Genomic DNA, 27,416 nt, shown 5'->3' on the forward strand with positions numbered 1-27,416 from the left:
TTAATGGGCTCTCAAGGCATCCCTTGGGAGCTGAGGCACCATCCCCTTCTCCGGGCCGCGTCCCAGAGTTCCCCGTAAGCCGTTTTAACTTGGGTACGGCAGATTGTGGGCACTTGGCCTCTGGGGGTGTGTCTCTTGGACCTTAAAATGCTGGGTCTCCCACATGGAAGGGCTTCTGTCTCGTCCTCTCTTGAGGCCACCATCTTGAGATGCTGATATCTCCTTTTTGGTGTGAGGAGAGCAGGTTACGAAAGGTCTCCCCGAATGTTCACGTAGGTCTCTTCCAAAGTATAATTCCGTTCTTCCCCAGGAGGTTAAGAATCCTGGCGAGGACCATGCTTGGTTCCATCTCTTTGCTTTGATCTCTTGCCTGAGAAATATCCTCTATGTCTCCTTACCTTTAGATGACAAGGAGAATGGGAATCAAGAGGTGGAGCTGGCCAACGAAGGCCCAGCCAACGTGGTTCGTTCGATGGAGGAGTGGCACTCAACCAGGCAAGAGAACGCACCACCTCCCGGACGGTAAGACTCTCCTTCTTCTTGAATGCAGCCCCGGATAGAGCCTTCCCTTCTTCGGGAATGGGGATGTTCATTCAGCTTTTGGGCTCCAGAACTGCCTCTAACAGAATAACAAGAGTTGGAAGGGGCCTTGGAGGTCTTCTAGTCCAGCCCCCTGCTCAAACAGGAGACCTTACATTTTTCTGGACAAATAGTTGTCCAATCTCTTCTTGAAAACTTCCAGTGATGGAGCACCTACAACTCCTGGTGGCAAGCAGTTCCACTGGTTAATTGTCCTCACTCTTAGGAAGTTTCTCCTTAGTTCCAGGTTGCTTCTTTCCCTGATTAGTTTCCCCCCATTGTTTCTTGTCCTGCCTTCTGGCGCTTCGGAGAATAGGGTGACACCGCCCCGCGCCCCCCCCCCCCATTCTTTATGGCAGCACCTCAAATATTGGAAGACTTCTATTATGTCTTCCCAGCCTCTCTTTTTGTTAGACGGAATGACAGAGTCAGAAGGGACCTTGGAGGTCATCTGGTCCAACCCCCTGATCAAGCAGGAGATCTTATAGCATTTCAGCCAAGTCTCTGTGTCCAGTTTCTTCTTTAAAAAACTCGAGCACCCACAATTTAATAAATTGGGCAATAAAGATCATAAAATGGAACCAAACTCCCTTAAGAACTATTTTGCTCAGCGACACAAATTTTGGGCTCAATTGTGGTTGTAAATAGAGGACCACCTGTCCTATCAGTATGGAAAGAATGACCAATCCTGTTTGTCCAGCACATTGTCCTCCAAAGGGCTTGAGATTGTCCCGCTTCTGTATCTAGAAATGCTGAACTGTCTCCTTTGCCTTGCGAGAATGGCTGGTGGGATTTGAAGGGGTTGTTCTGACTGAGGCTTCCCCAGCATCACGAAGCCTCGTCCTCGTCCTGATAAACCCCTTTTATTTAATTGACAGTGAATTCCTCTCCAGCCAAGTCTTTCCTCTCCCACAGTCTTCCAAGATAGTTCCCAATTACTGACCTTTATCACGTTTGGAGAGTGGACAGGCCGATAACTTTCAGATGCTGCAATACTTGGCAAGAATGCAGGAATGAACTCATGGCCTCCTGCAAACTCCACTCCCCTTTCGCTCCTCTTTTATTTCCTCTGGGAGGGGCCATTCACCGTCCACCTGTGGCTTTACTCCCAAGTTGACCCCTGTTCTTTAGCTGTTCCCTTCATCTGGCAGCTCTGGGCATGCGCACACTGGGAAGAGGCTCCAGCTGTTCGTCCACCTCACTGATGTCTGCCTCTGAAGGCAGCTGATCACTGTCAGATGGCCCTGGCCCCCTCTCTGCCTCGGACACAGAGCCCTCCCCAGACTCCAGGACTGGCCCAGGTTCCTCCCCAACCTCCTCACTGTCCGAATCTGCTGTCAGATCCGCTGGCTGCTGGTGGGCCACAACAAGGGGCTCCACATCCTGGCATAGTCGAAATGCAACATCCAGCCTTTCTCTGTCAGGGTTCCAAATAGCACCCCAAAATAAATCCACCCATCCAGTTCCGGCCAGGTGCAGAGATGCAGAGACAAAGGATGACCTTGGCTTTCTAGAAAGAATGTTGTTATGGCTGCATATCATCTAACTCCCTACAATCCCTCCTCCCATTTTCCCACCATAGAAAATGCATAGTAGAAGAATAGAAAGTGTGGCAGGGCAAAGACCCAAAAGAAAAGAAAGCTGCAGGCTTGACACTCTCCTCCTCCCTCCCTCCCTCCTTCTTTTGCTCAAGGGCTGTTTTTCTTTCCCCCCTTTAGGGTGGCCAAGAAGCTTTCGGCCCGGCGAAAGAGTGCCCAGCGTCGGATTATGGCCAAAAGCCACGCACAGAAGGTTGCCACCACCTTGGCCAAAAAGCAGGAACCCCCTCCTTTAAAGAAGCAGAAAATGTAGGTCTCTGGGATAACACTGGCACTTAGACGTACGGTAGATGCCGCCCCACGGTGCTTTACAGCCTTTTCTAGGCGGTTTACAATGATGGCATTATTTGCATCTTGCCCCCCAACAATCCGGGTCCTCATTTTACCCACCTCAGAAGGAGGGAAGGCTTAGTCGACCTTGAGCCCATCGGAATTGAACTCTTGACAGTCGGCAGAGCTTGCCTGCAATACTGCATTCTAACCATTGCCTCAACAGATATAGAATAGGTGATGATAGATAGATAGTTGAATGGATGGGTATAGATGAGAGAGAGACAGAGAGAAAGATGATGGAGAGAGAGAGAGAGGATAGATAGAGAGCGGGTTAGAGCATTAGCCCTTAGATTTATATGCCGCTTCACAGTGCTTTACAGCCCTCTAAGTGGTTTACAGAGTCAGCATTTGGTCCCCAAACATCTGGGTCCTCATTTTACCGACCTCAGACGGAGGGAAGGCTGAGTCAACCTTGAGCCAGTCAGGAGTGAACTCCTGGCAGTGGGCAGAGTTAGCTTGCAACGATGCATTTTAGCCACTGCACCACCACGACTCGGAAGGAAGGAAGACTTATATACTGCTTCCCAGTGCTTTCCAGCCCTCTCTAAGAGGTTTACAGAGTCAGCCTCTTGCTCCCAACAATCTGGGTCCTCATTTCACGCCCCCTTGGAAGGACACCCCCCTTCAGCTGGTGAGGATCGAACTTCTGGCAGATGGCAGAGTTAGCCTGCAATGCTGCATTCTAGCCATTGCGCCACCAGATATAGAATAGGTGATGATACCTTGTGTGCCGGATTGCTCTGTCCGATAAAGTTAGGCTTCTGAAAAAAGGAGAATTGTTGGTAACTCGGTGTTAAAATGTCTCCTGAGCGAGGGTGTTTCCTTGCAAACATTTCATGACCCATCTAGGTATCATCATCAGTGCTAGAAGGGAGGAGGCTGTGCAGAGTGGAAAAGAGGGAAGAGGAGAAGGTGGACTGTGAGGTTCTTGGTACCCACTGAGCTTGGATGTTTTCAGACGTTTCATGACCCATCTAGATAGCATCATCGGTGCTAGAAGGGAGGAGGGTGTGAAGAGTGGAGTAGAGGAGGACAACTCTGGAGTCCTTGAGGCTCTCTGGGCGTTTTCCCCGCAGACCTTTCAGTCCCCAACTCGGGAACCCCATCAGAGCTCAGCTCTTCCCCAGAGAATGCCCCACAGCTTTGCCCTCGGGCAGACAAATGTCCATGCAAACCGGGTGTCAGCCTTCCAAATAGCATCCAAAATTAAATCAGAGTCCGAGGCAAAGGATTCCTCAAAGTTCCAATTGATGAAGAGAGCCATGTTGGCACATCTGGGAAATCCCAAATCTGAAAGCTTCCCGGTTTCCCCCACCCAGTTGAAAGTTCTTGCCCCCACACCCACAAGTCCATCCCATGGTCTCCCACTGCCACCCTGGCATCTTCCACCCATCCAGTTCCGGTCAGGTGCAACGGTGCAGAGACAAAGGATGACCTTGGCTTCTAGAAAGAACGTTGTTATGGCTACATAGCATCTCACTCCGTACAGTCCCCCCTCCCAGTTTCCCACCATAGAAAATGCATAGTAGAAGAATAGAAAGTGTGGCAGGCCAAAGACCCCAAAGAAAAGACGGCTGCAGGCCTGACACTGGGGCCATGGCGTTAGTGCAGACTATGAGCGAGCTCCCTGTTCCCTCTCTAGCTCCATCAGGCGTGCCAAGACGTCTGGGCCACATGCAGTGGCCCAAACGGTCAGGTAAGGCTGAATCACCTCCAGGTGCCGGTGTTTGGGTTTCCACGCCCCATGGGCTCACCTTGTCGTGAAGAGGAACACGGTGGGGAATCAAAGGCCTTTCCTTCCTTTCTTCCTTCCCTACGCACACCCTCCACCCTTCTCTCTCTCTCTCTCTCTCTTCTCAAAACCCAGGTCTAACCATCGGGACAACTTGGGGGAAATTGATCTGAACCAAAACGTCTCGCCAGAGAACCCACAAGACCCCGTCACACCCGATGCACACAAGTAGGTGGCTGGGCTTAGAGGTGTGTTTCGTCTGCTGCTTCTCTTTTTCTCCCCAGGATTTGGGTGCTTGTGTGAATGCGCATTGGGGCACGCAACACCCCATTGTGTGTGGGGGGTGGGTGGGTTAGGGCCGGTTGTAATTAAAAAGGCTTGTTATATGCAGTGAAGTCAGGAAGAAGCCTTGAGATCAAGGAGTTTGTAAAATCCGTTTGGAAAGCTGTACAGGTAGGCCTCGGCTTACGACGGTTTGCTTAGCGACCATTCAGCGTTGCAACGGCGCTGAAAAAAAGCAACTTCTGACCAATTTTTTCACACGACCATTGTAGAGTCGTGTAATCAAAATTCAGACGCTGGGCAATTGACTCTCATTTATTTACAAAAAAAAATATTTTTTATTCTCTTGCATACCATTGTACGAATACATTCACATAATTATTATTATTCTTTGCATTTACCATTCTTATACATTTGTTATTCCATTTCATAGGTTATAATACACAGTTTAGGTTGTTTTATTTACCATCCCTTCCGCCTGTTGTAACACCACCTTCTTTTCCCTTTCTTTTCTCCCTCCTCTACTTTCTTCCTTCCTCCTCTCCTTCCTCTTCCCTTATCTCTCCCCTACTCCTACTCTTCTCCTTTCTACCCTCTCCCCTTCTCTTTCTCTCCCTTCCACCCTCCTCTCCTTCCCCTTCCTTCTTCCCTTACCTCTCCCCTACTCTTCCTCTTCCCCTTCCTACCCTCTCTCCTTCTCTTTCTCTCCCTTCCACCCTCCTCTCCTTCCCCTTCCTTCTTCCCTTACCTCTCCCCTACTCTTCCTCTTCCCCTTCCTACCCTCTCTCCTTCTCTTTCTCTCCCTTCCACCCTCCTCTCCTTTCCTCTTCCTTCCTTCCCTTACCTCTCCCCTACTCTTCCTCTTCCCCTTCCTACCCTCTCTCCTTCTCTTTCTCTCCCTTCCACCCTCCTCTCCTTCCCCTTCCTTCTTCCCTTACCTCTCCCCTACTCTTCCTCTTCCCCTTCCTACCCTCTCTCCCTTTCTCTCCCTTCCACCTTCCTCTCCTTTCCTCTTCCTTCCTTCCCTCCTCTTCCTCTCCTCTGCTCTCCCTTTCTTTTTCCGTTGTTATAGGTGTCTCTTTCAAATCTCAGTTTATGTTTCCTTGGGATGGTATTTCCGCAAACCCAAATATAATTTAGTATCATTTCTTATTTCATTACCTTTGCTAATCTATCCTATGTTTTTCCCCCTTTATATCTTGCTCTTGAATATATAATATATTTAATATTTTCTTTTCTGTTTTTGCCTTCTTTCCCCCCACCCCCACTTTTCAAGGATAAAGGGGCAGTCGTATTTATGACTTTTTTTCGACCTCCTGACAAGCCAATTCGATGGGAAAGCCGGATTCATTGAACAACAGTTTGACTTGTTCAGCAACTGCTGTGATTCACTTAACAACAGTGGCAAGAAAAGTCGTAAAAAGGGGCAAAACTCACTTAGTAATCGTTTCAATTAGCAACTGAAATTTTGGGCTCAATTGCGGTCGTAAGTCGAACACTATTTCTGATGTAGTGCAGGACATGCAAAAGCAGCTTTCCCCAATCTGGTGTCTTCTAAGCATGTTGGACAATAGATAGTCCTTGACTTACAATCATTCGTTTAGTGACTATTTGAAGTTACAACGGCGCCAAAAAAAGTGACTTCAGATGGGTTTTCACACTTACGACCATCACAGTATCCCCATAGTATCGTGTGATCAAAATTTAGACACAAGCAAAGTCAGTGGGGAAGGCAGATTCACTTAATGACTGTGATGAGCTTAACTACAGGTCCTCGACTTGCAACAGTTCCGTTAGTGACTGTTCAAAGTTATAACAGCACCCGGAAAAGGGACTTGTGAGCATTTTTCACACTTACAACTGTTGCAACGTCCCCATGGTCATGTGATTTACATTCGGATGCTTCACAACTGACTCATATTTGTGACGGTCGCAGTGTCCTGGGGGGGGGGTCATGTGATGCCCTTTAACTACAAATTCAACTACAGTTTTGTTGTTCTGACCAACACAAACCATAGGGAAGCCATAGCTGTGTTACTAATTGACATATTACTAACTAACTGGTTACTAACTAACTGGGTATGTCTAGTTTAATAGAAAGAAGGACCTGGGGGAGACATGATAGCATCTTCCAATATCTCAGGGGTTGCCCCAAGGAAGAGGGAGTCAAACTATTCTCCAAGGCACCTGAGTGTAGAACAAGAAGCAATGGGTGGAAACTAATCAAGGAGAGAAGCAGCTTAGAACTGAGGAGAAACGTCCTGACAGAACAATCAGTGGAACAGAAGTTGCCTCCAGAAGTTGTAAATGCTCCATCACTGGAGGTTTTTAAGAAGAGGTTGGATAGCCATTTGTCTGAAACGGTATAGGGTTTCCTGCCTAGGCAGGGGGTTGGACTAGAAGACCTCCAAGGTCCCTCCCAACTGCTATTGTATTGTATAACTGTTACTGGTTCATAGCCGTGATACTAACAGCCTCTGCACTATTCGATTCACTTTCTCATGGCAAGAACAGTTGTAAAATGGGGCAAAACTCACTTAACAACTTTCTTGCTTAGCAACGGGAACGTTGAACCTAATTGTGGTCGTACAGCAAGGACTACCTGTACAGCTGCCAGAATTGCTAGCCTGCATGACCAGCAGTTAAGAATGCTGGTAGTTGAGCTCCAAAAATGGAAAACCCACGGTTGAAATAAATCCTTGAATTTGTGGAAAGGACTTTTGTTTGGAACTGTTACCCTTCACGCAGACACGTCGTATCCTGGGGAACTCTGAATGTTCCCTGCGACAGATAATCCTGTGTCATCTTTTTAAAGTTATAAAGGTAGAAAGCAACAGAAATCTCTCCAGGCTCTGTGCAACAAGACGGATATCAAGAACACCTGAAGCCATTTTGTGTTCTCCTAATGATCTGTTGCAGAGGACTCCAAACTTGGCCACTTGGGGACTTCAACTCCCAGAATTCATGGGAATTGAAGTCCAGAAGTTTTTAAAGTTGAATTCTGGGAGTTGAAGTCCAGAAGTCTTAAAAGTTGAATTCCGGGAGTTGAAGTCTTAAAAGTTAAATTCCAGGAGTTGAAGTCCAGAAGTTTTTAAAGTTAAATTCTGGGAGTTGAAGTCCAGAAGTCTTAAAAGTTGAATTCCGGGAGTTGAAGTCCAGAAGTCTTAAAAGTTGAACTCTGGGAGTTGAAGTCCAGAAGTCTTAAAAATTGAATTCTGGGAATTGAAGTCCAGAAGTCTTAAAAGTTGAATTCTGGGAGTTGAAGTCCAGAAGTTTTAAAAGTTGAATTCCGGGAGTTGAGGTCCAAAAGTCTTAAAAGCTGCCAAGCCTTAAAATTGAATTCTGGGAGTTGAAGTTTTAAAATTGCCAAGTCTCAAAATTGAAGATGAAGTTTGGAGACCCCTAATCTCTCACAATCTCTCTCAACCTCAGCAACATTCAGCTGTGTGGACTTCAACTCCCAGAATTCCCCAGCCAGCTGTGGCTAGAGGAAGAGGACATCCCTCTTGTTGGTCTTCTGTTACAGGGGGGTGTCATTGAAATATATGCTGGCTCGAGGCAGCTCATTCACTTAAAAGCACCATCGTGTTTTCCTCTGCAGGCCGAGAGGTCCCTCCACTAAGGGGAAGTCGACAGAGGAGCTGGAGCTGGAGAAGATGCAGCAATTGCAACAGGAGGTGGTGGAACTGCGGAGGAAGAATGAGGAGTCCCTCAAAGCAGCCATTGCTGGGCCAGGTGAGACCTTGGTGGGGTTGGGAGACCATTTCCCCTGAGAGATAAGACTCTTCCATTCTGGTTTTGACAAGACGTTCTAGTAGAAGAGACAATTTGTGGCTCGCATGAATTGTTTGGTCCTTGAGGCTTTCTGAGGTTGGTTGTTTTCTTGCAGATGTTTCATTAGCCAGCTAGGTAATATCATCAGTGCTAGAAAGGAGGAGGATTCGTGAAGTGAAGGAGGCAGAGTGGACTGTAGTGGCCTCTCGGTGGTTTTCTTGCAGACATCTCGTTACCAAACTAGGTAATACCAATACTACAAGAGAGTGGGGCTTGCAGAAAGGAGTCGTCCTCGGTGATCTCTGAGTTTGGTTGATTTCTTGTAGATGTTTCATTTCCCAACTTCTTTAGTGCTAGAAAGGGATGGGGTTTGCTGTCTTGGTGCAGTGGTTAGGGTGCAGTACTGCAGGCCACTTCAGCTGACTGTTATCTGCAGTTCAGCGGTTCTAATCTCACCGGCTCAGGGTTGACTCAGCCTTCCATCCTTCCGAGGTGGGTGAAATGAGGACCCAGACTGTGGGGGCGATATGCTGACTCTGTAAAGCGCTTAGAGAGGGCTGAAAGCCCTATGAAGCGGTATATAAGTCTAACTGCTATTGATATTGATATTGATATCCAATTCCTTCTAGCACTGATGAAGTTCCCTAGTTGGGTAATGAAATGCCACCAAGAAAACCACCAAGCTCAGAGAGCCCCAAGGACCTCAAGTTCTCCTCCCCCTTCTTTGCAGCACCTAGTAGTAGTTTTTTGCAAAAAACCCAAAACCCCAATGGCCCTACAGTCCTCCCCACCTCCTCTTCCTCTTCTTCCTTCTCAAACCTCCTTCTCTTCTAACACTGACTATGCTCCCTACCTGGGTCTTGAAATGTCTGGAAGAAAACATTTCTAGAAAGAGTGCACAGAAGAGCAACAAAGACAATTAGGGGTAAAGGTAAAGGTTCCCCTCGCACAATTGTTCTAGTCATTCCAGACTCTAGGGGGCGGTGATCATCTCCGTTTCAAAGCCGAAGAGCCAGTTCTGTCCAAAGACGTCTCTGTGGTCATGTAGCTGGCATGACCAAACACCGAAGGCGCACGGAACACTGTTTATTAGGAGACTAAAACCTACGATGGACGGTTGCAGGAACCGGGCATGGCTAGTCTAGGGAAGAGAAGGACCAGGGGAGACAGGAGAGCATCTTCCAATATTTGAGGAGCTGCCCCAGAGAGGAGGAAGGGGGCCAAGCTATTTCCCAAAGCCCCCGAAGGCCAGACAAGGAGTAATGGATGGAGACTGATCCAGGAGAGATTCAGCCTAGAAATAAGGAGGAACTTTCTGACAGTGAGAATAATCAACTGAAGTTGCCTTCAGAAGTTGTGGGAGCTTCGTCCCTGGAGGCTTTGAAGAAGAGACTGGACTGCCATCTGTCAGAAATGGTGGAGGGTCTCCTCCTTGACCAGGGGGTTGGACTAGATGAGCTACAAGGTCCCTTATAAAGCCCTTCATGGTACTGGACCTGGGTACTTGAGAGACCGCCTGCTGCCAATTACCTCCACCAGACCGATTAGATCGCACAGATTAGGCCTCCTCCGAATCCCATCCGCCGGCCAGTGTCGACTGGCGACTACTCGGAGGAGAGCCTTCTCTGTGGCTGCTCTGACCCTCTGGAACGAGCTCCCCGTGGAGATTCGAACCCTCACCACCCTCCAGGCCTTCCGCAAAGCCCTTAAAACCTGGCTGTTCCGACAGGCCTGGGGCTAAAGAGCTGTTGCCCCCGTCTCGAATGGTATGACTGTTGTGTGTTTTAAATTATGTATTGTTTTGTGGCGTTTTAATTTTGTTTGTACCCCCCCTTCCCTGGTTTGAGTTGTGAGCCGCCCTGAGTCCCCTTCGGGGGGAAAAGGGCAGCATATAAATAAAATCAACATTCAACATTCAACATTCTTCCAACTGTTAATTTGTTAGACCCCCCAAGGACCCTACAGTCCTTCCCCTCCTCTTCTTCCTCCTCAAACCTCCCTCCCTTCCATCACTGATCACGCACCCTACCTGGGTCATGGAAAGCCTGGCAGCCGTTTGCTTTTGACCTGCGGCCTGGCTGACGCTTCTGCGATCTCCCCTTTTTCCTGGCCAGGGCAACCCGTGAAGACAAGCAGCCACATTACCAAGCCCATGGATTTCCACTTCTGCACCGACGAGCGGCTCAAGCAGCACGGCGAAAGCCAGCCGGCCGCTGAATATAAGGAGGTGGATTTCATAGGCGCCCTAAGAAAACACCCCCCGTCTCCGGTGAGAGCCTGCAGGCTGGGGAGGATTGGGGTTGGAGGGCCACTTGGTCAGAGCGGCATGTTGCAGGGGCAACGAAGGGCAGGGAAGCCTTGGGGTGGAAAAACGGAACAAGGCAGGTTTGAGCCCCGTGCGGGTAGTCCTCGACTTGCGACCGCAACTGAGCCCCAAATTTACTGAAGGGAGAGGTTTGTTCACCACATTCGGCTCCATTTTGCAACCTATCTTGGCACTGTTGTTAACTGAATTACGTGTACGATTAGACCTCAGCTTATGACTGCAACTGAGCCCAGAATTTACGTTGCTGAGTGAAACATTGGTTAAGCGAGTTTTGGCTCTTTTTATTGCCTTTCTTGCCACATGTGTTAAGTGAATCCCTGCTGTTGTTAAATGAGTCACACAGTTGTCGAGTGAATCTGGTTGACTTTGCTTGCCAGAAGGTCGCAAAAGTTGATCATGTCACCGCGGGACACTGCGTCCGTCATAAATGTGAATCACTTGTCAAGCATCCGAATGCAAATCAGGTAACCCTCTGGATGTGATGTGAAATGGGTGTGAGAAAAGGTCACGACTCGCTTTTTTCAGTGCCGTTATAACTTTGAACGGTCACTAAATGAAGTAAGTCAAGGACTGCCTGTAGTTAATAACATGGTCGCTAAGTGAATCTGCCTTCCCCACTGACTTAGCTTGTCAGAAAAAGGGGATCACGTGGCCCCAGGACCCTGCAACCGTCATAAATATGAGACTGTTGCCAAGCGTCTCACATTTATGAATTTTGAGCACGTGAATGCTGCAATGGTCATAAGCGGAACATTTCCTAAACAAATGGTTGTTTAATTCCTCAACTTACAACAGTTCATTTAGTGGCCAAAGTTAGGACAGCACTGAAAAAAAGTGACTTATGACCATTTCTCACACTTATGCCCATTGCAGCATCCCCATGGTCACGTGATTTACATTCGGACGCTTGACAAGTGACTCACAGTTATGACGGGGTCCCGCCATCCCCTTTTGGGACCTTCTGATGAGCAAAGTCAATGGGGAAGCCAAATTCGCTTAACAAAGGTGCTAGTAATTTAACAACCGCAGGGATTTACTTAACGACAGCAAAAAAGATAGTAAAAATGGGGCTAAATTCACTTAACAACTGTCTTGTTTAGCCACATAAATTTTGGGGCTCAGCTGTAGTCATGAGTCGAGATCGACCTGTACCTCTTAATGTCCCCTCCCCGTGTCAAAAATTGGAATTTTGTAAAAAAAAAAACGAAGCCATAAGGTGACAGCAAATTATCTTCATGCATTCTTAAAATAAGAGGCAATTTTTCACAGATTTGTCTCTTCGTCCCTTCTCACCCCCCACCCCTCATCCCCTGGGTAGTTTTTCGGCCATCTCCGGAGTTACAGCCGGCTTAAATTTCACTTGCGGCGAGCTGGAAGATGGGGGAAGATTGACCGGCTGATCTAATCGAAATGGGTGATGGAAAAATACACTTAAATTGAGAAATTACGATGCAATCCTCGTTTTGCAGTCCCGGCTGAGCAAAGGACCCACAATCCCGAAGCCGTTCAACCTCTCCTGCGGGAACAAACGCAAACTGGACGAAGCCCCCGCCAAATACATCCCGCTGGCCCAGCAGGTGGAAAACTTTCAGAAACGCACCCCTCAGAGATATCATCTGCGGAGCCGGAAGGAGGACGAAGGTAAGGTCTCGTTTCTGTGGCCTCTGTCGCGGGCTGTTTTACGTCAGTCCAGCCAATGGTGGCTTACTCCGTCAATCAGGGCCCAGGGTTCTGAATGATTTGTGAAGTGTTGAACCCGTGCCCGGCTCCGCTTCCTTCCAGGGCGTAGGCGAAAATGGCTGGGATGGTTAGGTTTGTTGGCAGGACATCTTGAAATGTCTGATGGGGGAGGATTAACGCAGGAGTCTCCAAACCTGGAAACTTAAGACTTGTGGACTTCAACTCCCAGAATTCCTCAGCCAGCCACGCTTGTGTTCTCTCGATTATCTATTGCGGAGGTCTCCAAACTTAGCCATGTCTGGACTTCAACTCTGAGAATTCAGGGTTGGCTGGCTGGGCAGAATTCTGGGAGTTGAAGTCCAGAACTCTTAAAGTTGCCAAGCCTTAAAGTTGAATTCCACAAGTCTTAAATTTGCTGAGTTAGGAAATCCTTGAAAGCACGAAAGGGCCAGCTACTATCTTCGCATTGCAGAGAAGGGTGCGTTTTCCTTCCACAGACCAACTGTGAATTGTGGGGAAGGGGTTTCCCCTTAGGTTGAGAGAACATAAAGTGTGCTTTTGAAACAGATCCAAGCTACGTGACCCTCGACTTAACAACTAATTGAACCTGGATTTTTGGTTGTCAGTTATGATTGTGGTAGACCAGGTCACCATATCACCGGGACTGATTTGACAAGGTTTTTTTTTTAGTGACCATTAAGTGAACCTATTGCTCATTGTCAGCTAGCGACCCCCAGGGGGAGAGCCTTCTCTGTGGGAGCCCCTTCCCTCTGGAATGAGCTGCCCCCGGAGCTTCGTATAATCCCCGACCTCCGGTCCTTCGGACGTGCCCTAAAAAGTTGGCTTTTCCAGCAAGCCAGCCTGGCCCGAACAAAACATCAAAGTATTGATTACTGTTAATTTTTAATTTGAATTCTTTTTAAAAAAATGTGTCATTGTCAATTTTAATTGGGTTTGGGATATCCTATTTAATTTCTTTTTAACTTTTGTAGTATGTGTTTCTTTTAATGTTGTACGCCACCCTGAGTCCTTGGGAGAAGGGCGGCATATAAATCGAATAAACCTCAACCTCAAACCTCATTTGGTCTGGTGGTTAAGGTGTCAGACTGGAAAGTGGGAGAAAGTGAGTTCTAGTCCTGCCTTAGGCATGAAAGCTGGCTGGGTGACTTTGGGCCAATCACCAGGAGACGGTGAGTTCTAGTCCTGCCTTAGGCATGGAAGCTGCCTGGGTGACTTTGGTCCATTCATCAGGCGGCAGTGAGTTCTAGTCTTGCTTTAGGCATGAAAGCTGGCTGGGTGACTTTGGGCCATTCACCTGGAAACTGGGAGTTCTAGTTCTGCCTTACACATGAAAACCAACTGGGCAACTCTGGGCCAATGACCCGGTGACGGTACAACTGGCAAAAAATTGGTTGGGATTTTATCCTTCACTTGTGTCTAATTTCTGGCATCTTAAATTCATCCTCACGTTTGGGGCACAATCATTTTTGGGGAATAAGTTGAATTCATAAATCAATCAATAAATTTGAATCCACTTCCTCCCTCACGGTGTGTATATAAAACTCCAAACACTTAGCCTCACCCTTTTGCCTTTTAAATGCTGATGCTCTTCTCTCTCTCCTTTCTTTGGCCCAGGTCCAAGCAGGCCTTTAAAACCCCGACTGACCAACCCCAGAACTCCCCACCTGGAAACCAAGAGCCGTTTGAGACCCACCAGCTGCAAGAGCACAGCCGAGCTGGAAGAAGAGGAAATTGCCAAGCTCCAGCAGTGAGTTTTTTAAAAATGTATTCGCTGAGTAGATTGGACTCCAGTGTGTGGTGAACAAAACATTCAATCAGAATAAGGCTGGAAGGGACCTTGGAGGTCTTCTAGTCCCACCCTGTGCCCAAGCAGCAGACTCTATACAATAATTTCAGACAAAGGGTTATCCAATCTCTTCTTAAAGACTTCCAGTGATGGGGCATTCACAACCTCTGGAGGCAACTTCTGTTCCACTGGTTAATTGTTCTCACTGTCAGGAAATTCCTCCTCAATTCTAAGTTGCTTCTCTTCTTGATTAGTTGCTTCTTGTCCTGCCTTCAAGTGATTTAGAGAATAGCTTGACTCCTTCTTCTTTGTGGCAACCCCTGAGATATTGGAAGACTCCCATCATGTCTCCCCTGGTCCTTCTTTTCATTAAACTAGACATGCCCAGTTCCTGCAACCGTTCTTCATATGTTTTAGCCTCCAGTCCCCTAATCATCTCTGTTGCTCTTCTCTGCACTTTCTCCAGGGTTTCAACATCCTTTTTATAGCGTGGTGACCAAAACTAGATGCAGGATTCTAGGTGTGGCCTTACTAAGGCTTTATAGAGTGGTATTATACCTCCCTTGATCTTGATACTATCCCTCTGTTAATGCAATTTAGGATTGCATTGGCTTTTTTTGGCTGCTGCTGGTTCCTGTTTAACTGGATGTCCACTAATCATATCAGTGAATTCTGGTTAAGGCTGGTTTCTAGCATAGCAGAGGCCTTCCTACATCCAATACTTAAGGTTCAGCCTAGCTCTTGGAGATTCGAAGTATGTTTTCTTCATAGGCTAGCATGTCTCCTTACAGTTCTGTAAAAACAGTGGGCTCTGTTTCCCACACTTTGAATAAGCTTACTTTCAGCTAATGGGTAGGATCTCTATGTTCTGCATCCAGTTTTGGTCACCACATTGCAAAAAAAGATGGAGATTCCAGAAAAGGTGCAGAGAAGAGGAACTAGGATAATTATGGGATTGGAGGCTAAAACATACGATGAACGGTTGCAAGAACTGGACCAGAGGTGGTATTCAGCAGGTTCTGACCAGTTCTGGAGAAGTGATAGAGGAAATTTTGAGTAATTTGGAGAACCGGTAAATACCGCCTCTGGCTGGCCCCACCCCCATCTATTCTCTGCCTCCCGAGTCCCAGCTGATTGGGAGGGAATGGAGATTTTGCAGTATCCTTCCCCTGCCACGCTTACCAAGCCATGCCACACTCACAGAACTGGTAGTAAAATATTTGGAATCCCACCACTGAAGTGTACTTGGCTTGTCTAGGGAAGAGAAGGACCAGGGGAGACAGGAGAGCATCTTCCAATATTGGAGGGGCTGCCACAGAGAGGAGGAAGTGGGGTCAAGCTATTCTCCAAGGCACCTGAAGGCCAGACAAGGAATAATAATGGATGGAAACTGACCAAGGAGAGATTCAACCTGGAAATAAGGAGAAATTTTCTGACAGTGAGAACAATCAACCCATGGAAGAGAAGTTCCCTTCGGAAGGTGTGGGAACTTCATCCCTGGAGGCTTTCAAGAAGAGACTGGATTGGCATCTGTCAGAAAGGATGTAGGGTCCCTGCTTGGCCCGGGGGGGGGGGGGGGTTGGACTAGATGACCTCCAAGGTCCCTTCCAACTCTGTTAACCTGCAATCTGTTCAGTACCCTGAACCCCAGAGCACCTGACTTCATGCTGGAGAACCTCACCGCCTGCTCCCCCACCCCCGTCCATCCCAACAGGTACCGGTTCAAAGCGCAGGAACTCAACCACCGCATCTTGGAGGGCGGCCCCCTCCTGCCCAAGAGGCCCCAGGCGAAAGAGCTGACCAAGCCCATCGGCTTCAACCTGGAGATCGAGAAGCGGATCCAGGAGCGGGAGACCAAGAAGGTTCCGGAAGAGGAGCACTTCGAGTTCCATTCCAGGCCCTGTCCTACCCGGATCTTGGAAGATGTGGTGGTAATTGAGGGGTTTGGGTTTCCCATCTTTCTCCCAAAAAGGTTTTACCTGAATAGTGTGAGGAACTGGTAGTCCTCGACTTACAACCCATTCACTTAGTGACCGAAGCTACAACAGCACCTGAAAAAGTGGCTTACGTCCGCTTTAACACACTTATGACCGTTGAGCACCCCCATGGTCAGGTGATTAAAATTCAGACGCTTGGCAACTTGACTCATATTTATGACGGTCGCTGTGTCCCAGATCATGTGGTCCTCTTTTTGCCATTTTTTTCACACTTACGATCGTTGCAGCATCCCCATGATTACGCGATCGAAATTTTGCTGCTTGAGAACTGACTCTTATTTATGACGGTCGTCGTGTCCCAGGCTCACATGAGTCCCCTTTTGCGACCTTCTGACATGCAAAGGCAACGGGGGGGGAAGCCCGATTCACTTAACGACCCTGCGACTCACTTCACCACTGCAGTGATCCACTTAACCACGGTGTCAAGAAAGATCGTCAAATGAGGCAGGAATGTTGCGCTTAGCAACAGAAAATTTGGGTGGGCCTCCCTTGTGGTTCTTAAGCCGAGGACTCCCTGAAATGGTTTTTATCAGCCCCCCCCCCCCCGTCAATGTCTTTGTGGCATTTGATGAGCTAAATACGTTGGGGATCCACCCAGTCCCCTGACTGGACAGAACGGGGAGAGATCCTCAGAAGGCAAAGTGATCTCGTTCCAAGAAGAACAGAATATTTGTCGGATAAAGGCCTAAATTTTGGGGGGTGGTCAGTGCTTGATTGTAGAACGATCTGTCCATCCTTGTCTCCTTTTGCGCCAAGAGACGGTCACAGGTCTCCGGCAAGGAATCTGATGCGCTTGGTGGGACCCTGGCTGGGTCTTCTCCTTCCCGTGGCTGAAGCAGGCAGACACCCCCCCCCCATGACTTCCTCCCCTTCCTCTTTTTCCAGGGTGTTCCGGAGAAGAAGCAGCTGCCCATCACAGTGCCCAAGTCCCCAGCGTTTGCTTTGAAAAACAAAGTGGGAGACCTGTTTAAAGAGCAGAAAGAAAAGGTATCGGTTGGGCGTCGGGGCTGGTGGGCATGGCGGGGTATCTCTGCCCATGGTTGAGGGGCTGGTTCCTGCCTCCAGGGTGTTCTGAAGCCCCGGTTGATCTCCCTGGGCTGAGGAGGTTTTATGCAGCTTCCCCGGACCGGTGTTGGCACTGAAAACTGGTTTTCACTCCCCTTCTTAACAAATCCCACTCCTTTCTAGCACTGATGATGTTCCCTAGTTGGGTCATGAAATGTCTGCAGGAAAATAACCCAACTCAGAGGGCACCAAGGATCCCATACTCCTCCTTCTCTCCTCCTCCTCCTCTTCCTTCTCTTCCTCCTCCTCCCTAAACCCCATTCCCTTCTAGCACTGATGATGTTACCTAGTTGGGTCATGAAACATCTGCAAGAAAACCACCAAGCTCAGAGAGCATCAAGAACCCCACAGTTGTCCACCTCCTCCTTTTCCTCTCCTCCAGTTTTCCTTCTCCCCTCTGGACACCCCACTCCCTTCTATCGCTGATGATGTTACCTAGTTGGGCCATGAAATGTCTGCAAGAAAACCACCCAGCTCAGAGAGCACCAAGGACCCCACAGTCCTCCTCCTCCTCTTCTCCCTCCCCTTTTTCTCCTCTTCCCCCTCCACAAACCCCTTCTAGCACTGATGGCGTTAACTTGTTGGTTCATGAAACATCTGCAACAAGAACCCCACGCTCAGAGAGCACCAATGACTCCAGTCGTAGTCCTCCCTCTCTGCAGCCCCCTCCCCCTTCTATCCTTGATGATGTTACCTATTTGGATCCTGAGATGTTTGCAAGAAAACCCCCAAGGGCCTTTCTCCTCTTTCTCTCCTCTCACCCTGATTCCATGATCAAAATCTGGGCATTTGGCAACCGGCATCTGCTAACAATGGTTGAACTGCCCCAGGGCCATGTGATCGCTATTGGCGACCTTCCCAGCAGGCTTCCAGCATACAAAATCGACGGAAGAAGCCAGATTCACTTAGTAACCACATCACCTCAGCAAGAAAGATCATAAAATCAGGGGTGACTCCTTGAAAACGGCCTGCAACGGATATTCTGGTCCCAGTTTTCGTCATAAACGGAGGACCACCTGCATTGGGCCTGGCGCTGATGCCAGCGATACATCTGCCCATGCCAAGACGGGTGTCCCTGGGTCTCCCCCCATAGTGGGCTGGGATTCTCTCCCCTCTTTTTCCATGCGACCTGCTGATGCCGGGGTCTCTTGCAGGTGGAGGAAGTGGCCCATGTGATAAAAGCGAAGCCGATGCCCCACCCAGGGGTGCCCTTCAAACCCAAACCTGCAGAGCCGAGGCTGGTGGAAAGCTGCCCGTTCTCTTTTGACGCCCGGGACAAGGAGCGGCTGCTTCAGAAAGAGAAGAAAATTGAAGAGCTGCAGAAGGAGGAGGTAGGCGCCAATTAAAGGGCTGCTTCCTTTTTATTATTTATTGGTGGGATTTATTGGCCCCCCTGTCTTGTCATGGGACTATAATTAAAAAAAACAAAAATGAAAGGAGTGTAAGCGGAGCAGAAGTAAAATAATAGAACAATAAAATAATGACAAGAAGAATGCAGGAAGTCCTCGACTTTGCGACCGTAACTGAGCCCAAAGTCTCGGACGCAAAACGAGGGCGTTGAGTTTTGCCCCATTTTAGAACTGTTCTTGTCACCGTTGTTAAGTGAATCACTCCAGTTTTCAGTTGTTAACATGGTTATAACATGAATTGGGCTTCCCCATTGACTTTGAGACTTAGAGTAACTTGTCACCAATCAGCATACATGAAAAGAGCCGAGGTGGCACAGTGGTTAGGGTGCAGTACTGCAGGCCACTTCAGCTGACTGTTATCTGCAGTTCAGCGGTTCTAATCTCACCGGCTCAAGGTTGACTCAGCCTTCCATCCTTCCGAGGTGGGTGAAATGAGGACCCAGACTGTGGGGGCGATATGCTGGCTCCGTAAACGGCTTAGAGAGGGCTGAAAGCCCTATGAAGCGGTATATAAGTCTAACTGCTATTGCTATTGCTAAAATGAAATTTCATTGCACACAGCTCCCTACTTCCAATATATACTGCATAACCATGACAAATCAATAAATAATATGCATGTACCCACTTATATTCTATGACACTGAGAAACAATAGTCTAGTCCAGGGATGGCGAACCTGTTTCGCCTCGGGTGCCAAAAGCATGTGCGTGGGTTCTCTCGCGCTCGCTCATGTGCCCACCGCCATAATTTAATGTCCCACCCCCATGTCGTGACCCCTGGGCATATGTGTGACCCCTGCTGCCCTGTGCACTTTCTAGGAGCCTGGGGAGGTCAAAAACGCCCCCCCCCCCACCAGAGGCCCTACAGAGGCCAGAAACGGCCCGTTTTCCAACTTACGGTTTGCGTGTTGGGCTGTTTTTCACCCTTCGGAGGCTTCACGGAAGCTTCCTGAAACCTCCGGAGGACGAAAAACGGCCAAAAATCAAGACCAAAATCAGCACGAAGATCAAGACCACGCACTGACAGGGGAACGCCTCACGTGCCCTCAGAAATGGTTCCGCAGAAATGCTTTGAAACCCCCTCCCAGAAGGGAGCATGTATTCAGCTCTTAAGCCCAGAACGCTTATAAGCAGCATCCTAAATAATGGGAAGGGAACTTCCTATAATCTTCTCCGCTCCCCTCACCACTCTCTGTAGGGACTTTCTATCTAAGGCACTGCAGCCACCCAACCAAACAGGGATGCAGTTTGTTAAGACGCTCTCAATCGTGCCTCTATCAAAAGTGGCCAGGACATGTCCTTCTTAGCCGTGAAAGCCAAATGGGTAGTCCTGGTCCAATCACAAGAGAAAGTGATGTCTCGCCCCACCAAGGTACGGAAACCAACTGGGTAGCCTTTGGGCCAAGTCCCCCCCCTCCTCTCTCAGCCCGACCTACATCACGGGGTTATTGTTGTGGGGAAAATAGGAGGAGAAAGTTATGTTGGATATTTGTATTTGTATTTATTTGTCTTGTATGCCGCCCACTCCCGAAGGACTCCGGGCGGCTCACAATAGACAAGGGAAGGGGGAAAACTAGACAAAGACAACACTTTAAAAACAAAACCGCGACATTCACAATTTCCGCGGGGCTGGGTGTTTCACAGACCCCCCCGGCCTGCTGGAGCAGCCAGGACTTGGTGGCTTTGCGGAAGGCCGGGAGGGTAGTAAGGGTCCGGATCTCGACAGGGAGATCATTCCAGAGGGCAATGGGATATGTCCACCGCCTTGAGTTATTTGAAAAACTAATAACAGTGGGACATAAACAAATAAATAAAATCATACTTGAAATAACCAAAGTAACATCAGACAAAATCAATGGGAAAAACCCATTGCAGCCGAAAGTTGCTTTTTCAAGAAGCACCTGGACTTTCTTGGTTTTTTTTCTTTGAAGACATTTCACTTCTCATCTAAGAAGCTTCTTCCGCTCTAAACTGGATGGGGGGCGGGGGGAGGATGGAGATCTGCAAGGAGTATAAATCCTTCCAGGCCCCACCAATCCAGTCAGAACGGAAGAAGCTTCTTAGGTGAGTAGCAAAACGTCTTCAAGGAAAAACGAGGCAAAGTCTTGAAAAAAAGCCCTTTTTGGGGACAACCATCACCTGGATGACGGAGAATCTCCCAAGTGACATTGCAGCCTAACTTTTATGAACGCTTCTCTCCTGGGCTCCTCCTTCCACCCAACCGCGGCCCTAACACTAAGCTGGACTCTCGCACATGTACAGTAAGGGATGCCTCTTTTCTCTTGGGCTACAAAAGCACTCAGACTATTTGCACCCGCCGCCAAAGGTCTAAAAGTGACGTTTGAGAAGTCAGGAAGAACGTCTCTCCCTCCCTCCCGGCCCTGACCCCTGCGTTTCCTGCGGCTCTTTCAACACTTGTACTGCAGGGAGGTCTTGGCTCCCGGGACATTCGTGCCGGTTTTCCAAAATGTCAGGCGATAAGTGAACGGCAATCTGGACACGGAAGTACAAAAGTTCCCTTATCAGCTGAGGTGGAGCTTGTCTTTCCTAGTGGCTTCTGGCTGCCAGATAGTCAATGGCATTACAAACTTTTTGTCACACTTCAGGTCAGGGCGGGACGTGATATGGAGTTGGACTAGAAGACCTCCAAGGTCCCTTCCAGCTCTGTTCCGAATTGAATAGCATGCTGCTTTGTGGAGTCGTTCCCAGAGGGGGGGCTGCTTCAGGTTCGCATCAGTTCAAATGAACTCATAAAAATTCTGCACAGTTTTGGCAAACCAGCAAATCCCACCACTGGCTGGCCTCGCCCCCGGTTGCTTTTTGGCCTGCTTTCCGGAGTGGGGTTTTTTTGGCTTTCAGGCCAAAAACAGCCCGAAAAATGGGCAGGGGCGGGGCCAGCCAGTGGTGGGATTAGCCCCAACCGGCTGAATCCTACTTCTACCTTTGAGGGGGGTGGCCAGGAGGCAGGGCAGATCAGTGACGTCACCCACCCAGTCACATGACCAACCGGCCACGCCTATCCAGCCAGAGAACAGGGGGGTTGTGTGTGGGCACAGCACACCCATAATTCTATGCACGCGACACACACTCCCACATGTGTGCGTGACCACCACCACCCTGTGCATGCGATGGACCAGTTTTCAACTTCCCCAGGCTCCAGAGGCTTTCTGGGAGCCTGGGGAGGGGAACGGATTTCTGGTTTGCCCGTAGGGCTGTATCTGTAGGGCCGTTTTTCGCCCTCCGGAGGCTTCGGGAGTCTTCCCTGAAGCGTCCGAAGGGAGAAAAATGGCCCGACACGCAAATCCCGAACTTCCGGTTTGCACATTGGGTTGCTTTTCACCCTCTGGAGGCCTCAGAGAAGCCTCCGGGGGGCAAAAACGGCCAAAAATGAAGGCTGAAGTCAGCTGGCCGGAGCTGACAGGGCAACGTCTCGCGTGCCACCTGTGCCATGCGTGCCATAGGTTCTCCATCACGGCCCTAGATCATTCCAGTCTCTTCTTAAAGCAGTGGTTCTCAACCTTCCCAATGCCGCAACCCCTTTAATACAGTTCCTCATGTTATGGTGACCCCCAACCATAAAATTGGTGTCTCGGTTCCTAAGACCATCGAAAATATGTGTTTTCCGATGGTCTTAGGCGACCCCTGTGAAAGGATCATTTGACCCCCCCCAAAGGGGTCCCGACCCACAGGTTGAGAACCACTGTCTTAAAGACTTCCAATGATGGAGCACCCACCACTTCTCCAGGCAATCTATTCCATTGATTAATTGTTCTCGTTATCAGGAAATTCCTCCTTCGTTCCAGATGACAGACAGTCCTCGATTTACAACAGCCCTGAAAAATGCTGTTGCTATGACCGTTTTTCATACTTACAAACAACCGTTGCAGCATCCCCATGGTCACAGGATCAAAATTCAGAACGCTTGGCAACGGTCTCGTATTTACGACGGTTGCAGTGTCCTGGGGGAGCGGGAGGGGGGCACATTTGTGTGATCCTCTTTTGCAACCTGAGAGGCAAAATCAATGAGGATTCACTTAACAGCCATGTTGCTAACTTAAGAACTGCAGTGATTCGCTTAACAAATGGGGCAAGAAAAGTCGTAAAACGGAGCCCAAATTTTATGTTGTTAAGTGAGAAATTTGTTCAGTATTTTGCCCCGTTGTATGACCTTTCGTGCCACAGTTGTTCGGTAAATCGCTGCCGTTCTCAAATCAGTCAGCCGGTTCTTAAGCGAATCCGGCTTCCCCCTTGACTTTACTGGTCAGAAGGTCCCCAAAGCGGATCACGTGACCTGGGGCACCTCGACCGTCATAAATGTGGGTCAGTTGTCAATCATCTGAATGTGGGCCACGTGACCCTGGGAATTCTGCAACAGTTGTAAGTGTGAAAAAGGCGTCGTAAGTCCCCCTTTTCAGTGCCGTTGTACATTCGAACGGACGCTAAGTGAACTATTGTAAGTCGAGGACTGCCTGCAATCAGCGGAAAGGCTTGCCTGCAGAAGTTTGTGAAAGAAAGCAGCCAGCAGCCTCACTCACCAGGTGTGTTTCCTGCCTTCGCAGGCGCCCAAGTTCAAAGCTCACCCCCTGCCACAGTTTGACCACATCAACCTGCCCGAGAAGAAGGTGAAGAGTGTCACGAAGCCGGAGCCCTTCCAACTGGCCATCGATGCCCGTGGAGCCGTCCGGCAGGAGATGTGGCAGAAGCAGGTAAGAGGGCAGCAGTGGGTGTGTAGGTGGGAGATATGGCAGGATCCGGGTGGGCTTCAAGGACATTGTGAGGGTTCCAAATAGCATCCAAAAGTAAATCAGAGTCCGAGGCAAAGGATTCCTCAAAATTCCCATTGATGAAGAGAGCATGTGGGCACATCTGGGGAAACCCAAATCTGAAAGCTTCCTTGTTTTCCCCCACCCAGTTGAAAGTTCAAGTTCTTTCCCCCCACACCCACAAGTCCATCCCATGGTCCAATCTTCCCCTGCCACATTGGCAGTTCCACCCGTACAGTTCCGGTCAGGTGCAGAGATGCAAAGACAAAGGGTGACCTTGGCTTTCTAGAAAAGATGTTGTTATGGCTGCATATCATCTAACTCCATACAATCCCCCCTCCCGTTTTACCTCCATAGAAAATGCATAGGAGAATAATAGAAAGTGTGGATGGGTGGGGCACACCCAAAGTTTCACCCTCTTTTTTGGGGAGGGGTGCGTCTTATACTCCAAAAAACTACAGTAAGCCCTTTTACTGGTTCAGTAAAGTCACTCAGCGACTGTCTCGCTCAGCAGCAAAAATTTGGGGCTCCCTAGCCGTCGTAAGCCAAGGACTGCCCGAATTTTTCTTCTGTTGGATGTCTCCTTTAAACCTTTCTCCCCCTCCCCCCCCCCCAGCTGAAGGAGGAGATGAGGCGTCAGAAAGAAGCCGCTGTCTTTAAAGCCCAATCCAGCCAGGTTTTGCACCAGGAACCTTTCGTTCCCAAGAAGGACAGCAAGATGCTTTCAGGTGAGGCCGGGTCTTCAAGTGTGACCCACCTGATGTGGTTTGGAGTTTTTGAAGAAGAGACCGGGCAGCCATTTCCCTGGAGTGGGACAGGGTAGTCCTCAACTTACAACACTCCAGGGGTGGTATTCAGCCGGTTATAACAGGTTCTGGAGAAACAGAAGCGGAAATTTTGACTAGTTCAGAGAACTGGCAGATAGGCTGGCCACGCCCCCGCTGCCTCCCAGCTGATTCTTCGTTTGTTGCCCTGAACGGGAGAACGGAGCTGGAAAGTGGGTTAGTGGGGCGGGGAGGGAGGGAGGGAATGGGGATTTTGCAGTAGCCTTCCCCTGCCACACCCACCACGCCATGTCCACCAAGCCACGCCCACAGTTTAGCCAGCTTCAGGGTTGCCAGTTTCTCAAACTGGTGCCTGTCCTTTCTGGTTGTACAGCACCGGACAATTTCGAGCTGGCCACCGATCGACGGGCCAGGGAACGTCAGGAGTTTGAGAAGAGGTTAGCGGAACTGCAGGCGGAGAAGGCCCGGCTGCAGGAGGCCACTCGGCGGGTGGAGGAAGAACGGGCGAAGGAGGAGATGGCCAAGCTTCGCGAAGAGCTGGTAAGAGCTGCGCTTTGGAAGGGAAGGACGACGGGACTTCCTCGCTCCCAAATCTTAGGGTTTACAATCCTTATTCTTAGCTGACCTCACAATCCTTATTCTTAGCTGACCTCCTGCAGCTGCTCTAATCCAACTAGAAAGTGGAAATTTTCACCATCTCCCCAGTTGCATAGAGTCTTTGACTTACAACGGTTCATTCAGCGACCAAAAGTTACAACGGCACTGGGGGGAAAATGGGATTGTTTTTCACACTTACGAAGGAGGCAGCATCCCCACGGTTTATGTGATTAAAAATCAGGGGCTGGGCAACTGGTTCATAATTATGACGGTTGCAGCATCCCAGGTTTCAGGCGGTCCCCTTTCGCGACCTTCTGACCAGCCAAAGTCAACAGGGGAAGCCGGATTGACTTAACGACCGTCTTCTTAACATCAGGAAAGGTCGTAAAATAAGGAAAAACTCATTGAACAATTGTCTCGCTTAGCAAAGAGAAATTTCGGTCTCCCGGTTATTAAGTGAATCTGGGCTCCCCATTGACTGCTCGCCAGAAGGTCACTAAAAGGGGATCGTGTGACCCTGCAGTGGTCATAACTATGAACCAATTTCCAAGCATCTGGATTTTGATCACATGATCACGGAGATGCTGTAAAGGTTGTACCCGTGAAAAAATGGTCATCAGTCACTTTTTCCAGTGCCGCTGTAACTTGTAAAGGTCACTAAATGAACTGTTGTAAGTCGAGGATTACATATATTTGGATGGCTGCAGCATTAATGGCAGAGGTACACAACCCCCAGGATCTGGACCAGTACCAGGCTGTGACCTCTGGGCTATGCAAGCAACAGGCCGGCGACTGATGCTTCATCTCGATTGCACACAAAATCATTCTCCCATCTCCTGTCCCTGGTTTGTGGAAGGCTATTTTCTTTCCGAAACTGGGCCCCGGTGACCGAAATGTTGGGGACTGCTGATTGATAGCATGCTAGCTGGGGAATTCTGGGAGTTGAAGCCCACCCCTCTTAAACTGGCCAAGGCTGAAAAACACCGCTCTGAACTGTGTGCCAAGGTTCCAAGCAATACATCCCATTCAATAAGAACTCCGAGGCTGCCAAATTCCTCAAAGAACATTTTATTAGAACATATGAAATTGGCATGTTCCTGGTGGTGTGGCCCGCCAGCAAAACTGGCAGCAGATTCGGACAGAGGGGAGGTTGGGGAGGAAGATGGGCCAGTCCTGGAGTCTGGGGAAGGCTTGGGCGAGGGCTCTGTGTTGGAGGCAGAGAGGGGGCCAGGGCCGTCTGACAATTATCAGCTGCCTTCGGAGCTGGACATTAGTGGGGCAGAAGAGCAGCTGGAGCCTGTTCCTTGTGTGTGCATGCACAGATCCACCAGGAGAAGGGAACAGCTAAAGGACAGGGGCCGACTTGGGAGTAAGGCTGCATGTGGATGATGAACGGCCCCTCCCAGAGGGAATAAAAGAGGAGCAAAAGGGGAGTGGAGTTTGCAGGAGACCATTAGTTTGCTTAATTTGTTTGGAGACTCCTGGCCAAGTTCTGCAGATATCGGCCTGGCTGCTCTCCAAGCCAGATAAGGTCTGTGACCGTAAATCCTCCCTCGAAAGACTTTGCTGGATGAGAATGAGCAGAATTCCCAACCAGTTAATAAAAGGGGGTTTTGTCGGGACAAGGAATCTGCTTCATGCTCTTGGGAAGCCTCGGTCAGAACACCTGTTGAAAAACCGGCTCTAGGTTCCCGCTGGTTTTACACACAATTAAAAACAAAACTTTTTCACACAGACACACACACACACACACACACAGAGCCTCCAGTCACATGATCCAATCAGCATACAGTCCAGCCAACTTCAGGGTTGACACTGTCTTTTCAAAATTTCATTTTTAATGTGTGCCAGTGTGATCAGAGTAAAAAAATGACAAAGTTGTCTCTTTTTTTTGTCCTGTCCTCCTTCTCCTTGTCTTTCTCTTCAGCAAGCATCTCTTTCCAGAACGGGCAAGGTTGCCCTTGTGACCTCACCCTCACCCAAGTGTCCCTTCTTTCTCCTTCCAGGTGCACAAGGCCAACCCCATCCGCAAATACGCCAGTGTGGAAATCAAGGCCAGCGAACACCCACTGACCGTGCCACGCTCCCCCAATTTCTCCGATAGGTTTCAGCGTTGAGCCTTGAGGCCCGTCCGAGTGCCAATGCCCCCCGAGGGCCAGGGAGAAGGGGGTCCTCCTTGGCGTTGAGATTTTCCCCCCATTTAGCTGACACACAGATACGTCTTTTTTTCAGCCTGTGACTCGAGGCCTCGAGACTCATTGCCAGTCCCTCCCCTCCGAAAAGACACCCCCAATTTTATCGTTTTATCATACCTTTGGATGAGCCTTTGTATTTATCTGCATTAAATAAAAAATATAGATGAGTAAAATTCTACACTGGAAAGGTTTCTTTCAGTGTGTGTGTGTGCGCGCGCTATTATATTCTTATGTCCTGGGGGGAGCATACCCCATGGCAATAGCAATAGCAGTAGACTTATATACCGCTTCATAGGGCTTTCAGCCCTCTCTAAGCGGTTTACAGAGAGTCAGCATATTGCCCCCAACAATCTGGGTCCTCATTTTACCCACCTCGGAAGGATGGAAGGCTGAGTCAACCCTGAGCCGGTGAGATTTGAACCGCTGAACTGCTGATCTAGCAGCAGCCTGCAGTGCTGCATTTAACCACTGCGCCACCTCAGCTCTTGGGAGGGGG

General features: G+C 49.1%; 1 protein-coding gene across 1 annotated transcript in view; it reads left to right on the forward strand.

Moving 5' to 3' along the window:
• TPX2 (TPX2 microtubule nucleation factor) overlaps positions 1-27,098 on the forward strand; it is a 44,718-nt gene extending 17,620 nt beyond the window's left edge. Inside the window, exons 3-16 of the mRNA XM_032217349.1 lie at positions 405-522; positions 2,298-2,426; positions 4,378-4,470; positions 8,126-8,259; positions 10,413-10,567; positions 12,094-12,265; positions 13,940-14,072; positions 15,826-16,042; positions 16,994-17,095; positions 18,328-18,504; positions 23,140-23,286; positions 23,960-24,071; positions 24,502-24,668; positions 26,732-27,098. Of these exons, the coding sequence (XP_032073240.1) occupies positions 405-522; positions 2,298-2,426; positions 4,378-4,470; positions 8,126-8,259; positions 10,413-10,567; positions 12,094-12,265; positions 13,940-14,072; positions 15,826-16,042; positions 16,994-17,095; positions 18,328-18,504; positions 23,140-23,286; positions 23,960-24,071; positions 24,502-24,668; positions 26,732-26,842 (1,967 nt within the window). The 3' untranslated portion in view covers positions 26,843-27,098. The remainder of the gene's footprint in view (positions 1-404; positions 523-2,297; positions 2,427-4,377; positions 4,471-8,125; positions 8,260-10,412; positions 10,568-12,093; positions 12,266-13,939; positions 14,073-15,825; positions 16,043-16,993; positions 17,096-18,327; positions 18,505-23,139; positions 23,287-23,959; positions 24,072-24,501; positions 24,669-26,731) is intronic.
• The last annotated feature ends 318 nt before the right edge of the window (positions 27,099-27,416 follow it).

Source organism: Thamnophis elegans, chromosome 5, assembly GCF_009769535.1.
Source record: "Thamnophis elegans isolate rThaEle1 chromosome 5, rThaEle1.pri, whole genome shotgun sequence".
Taxonomy (NCBI): Eukaryota; Metazoa; Chordata; class Lepidosauria; order Squamata; family Colubridae; genus Thamnophis; species Thamnophis elegans.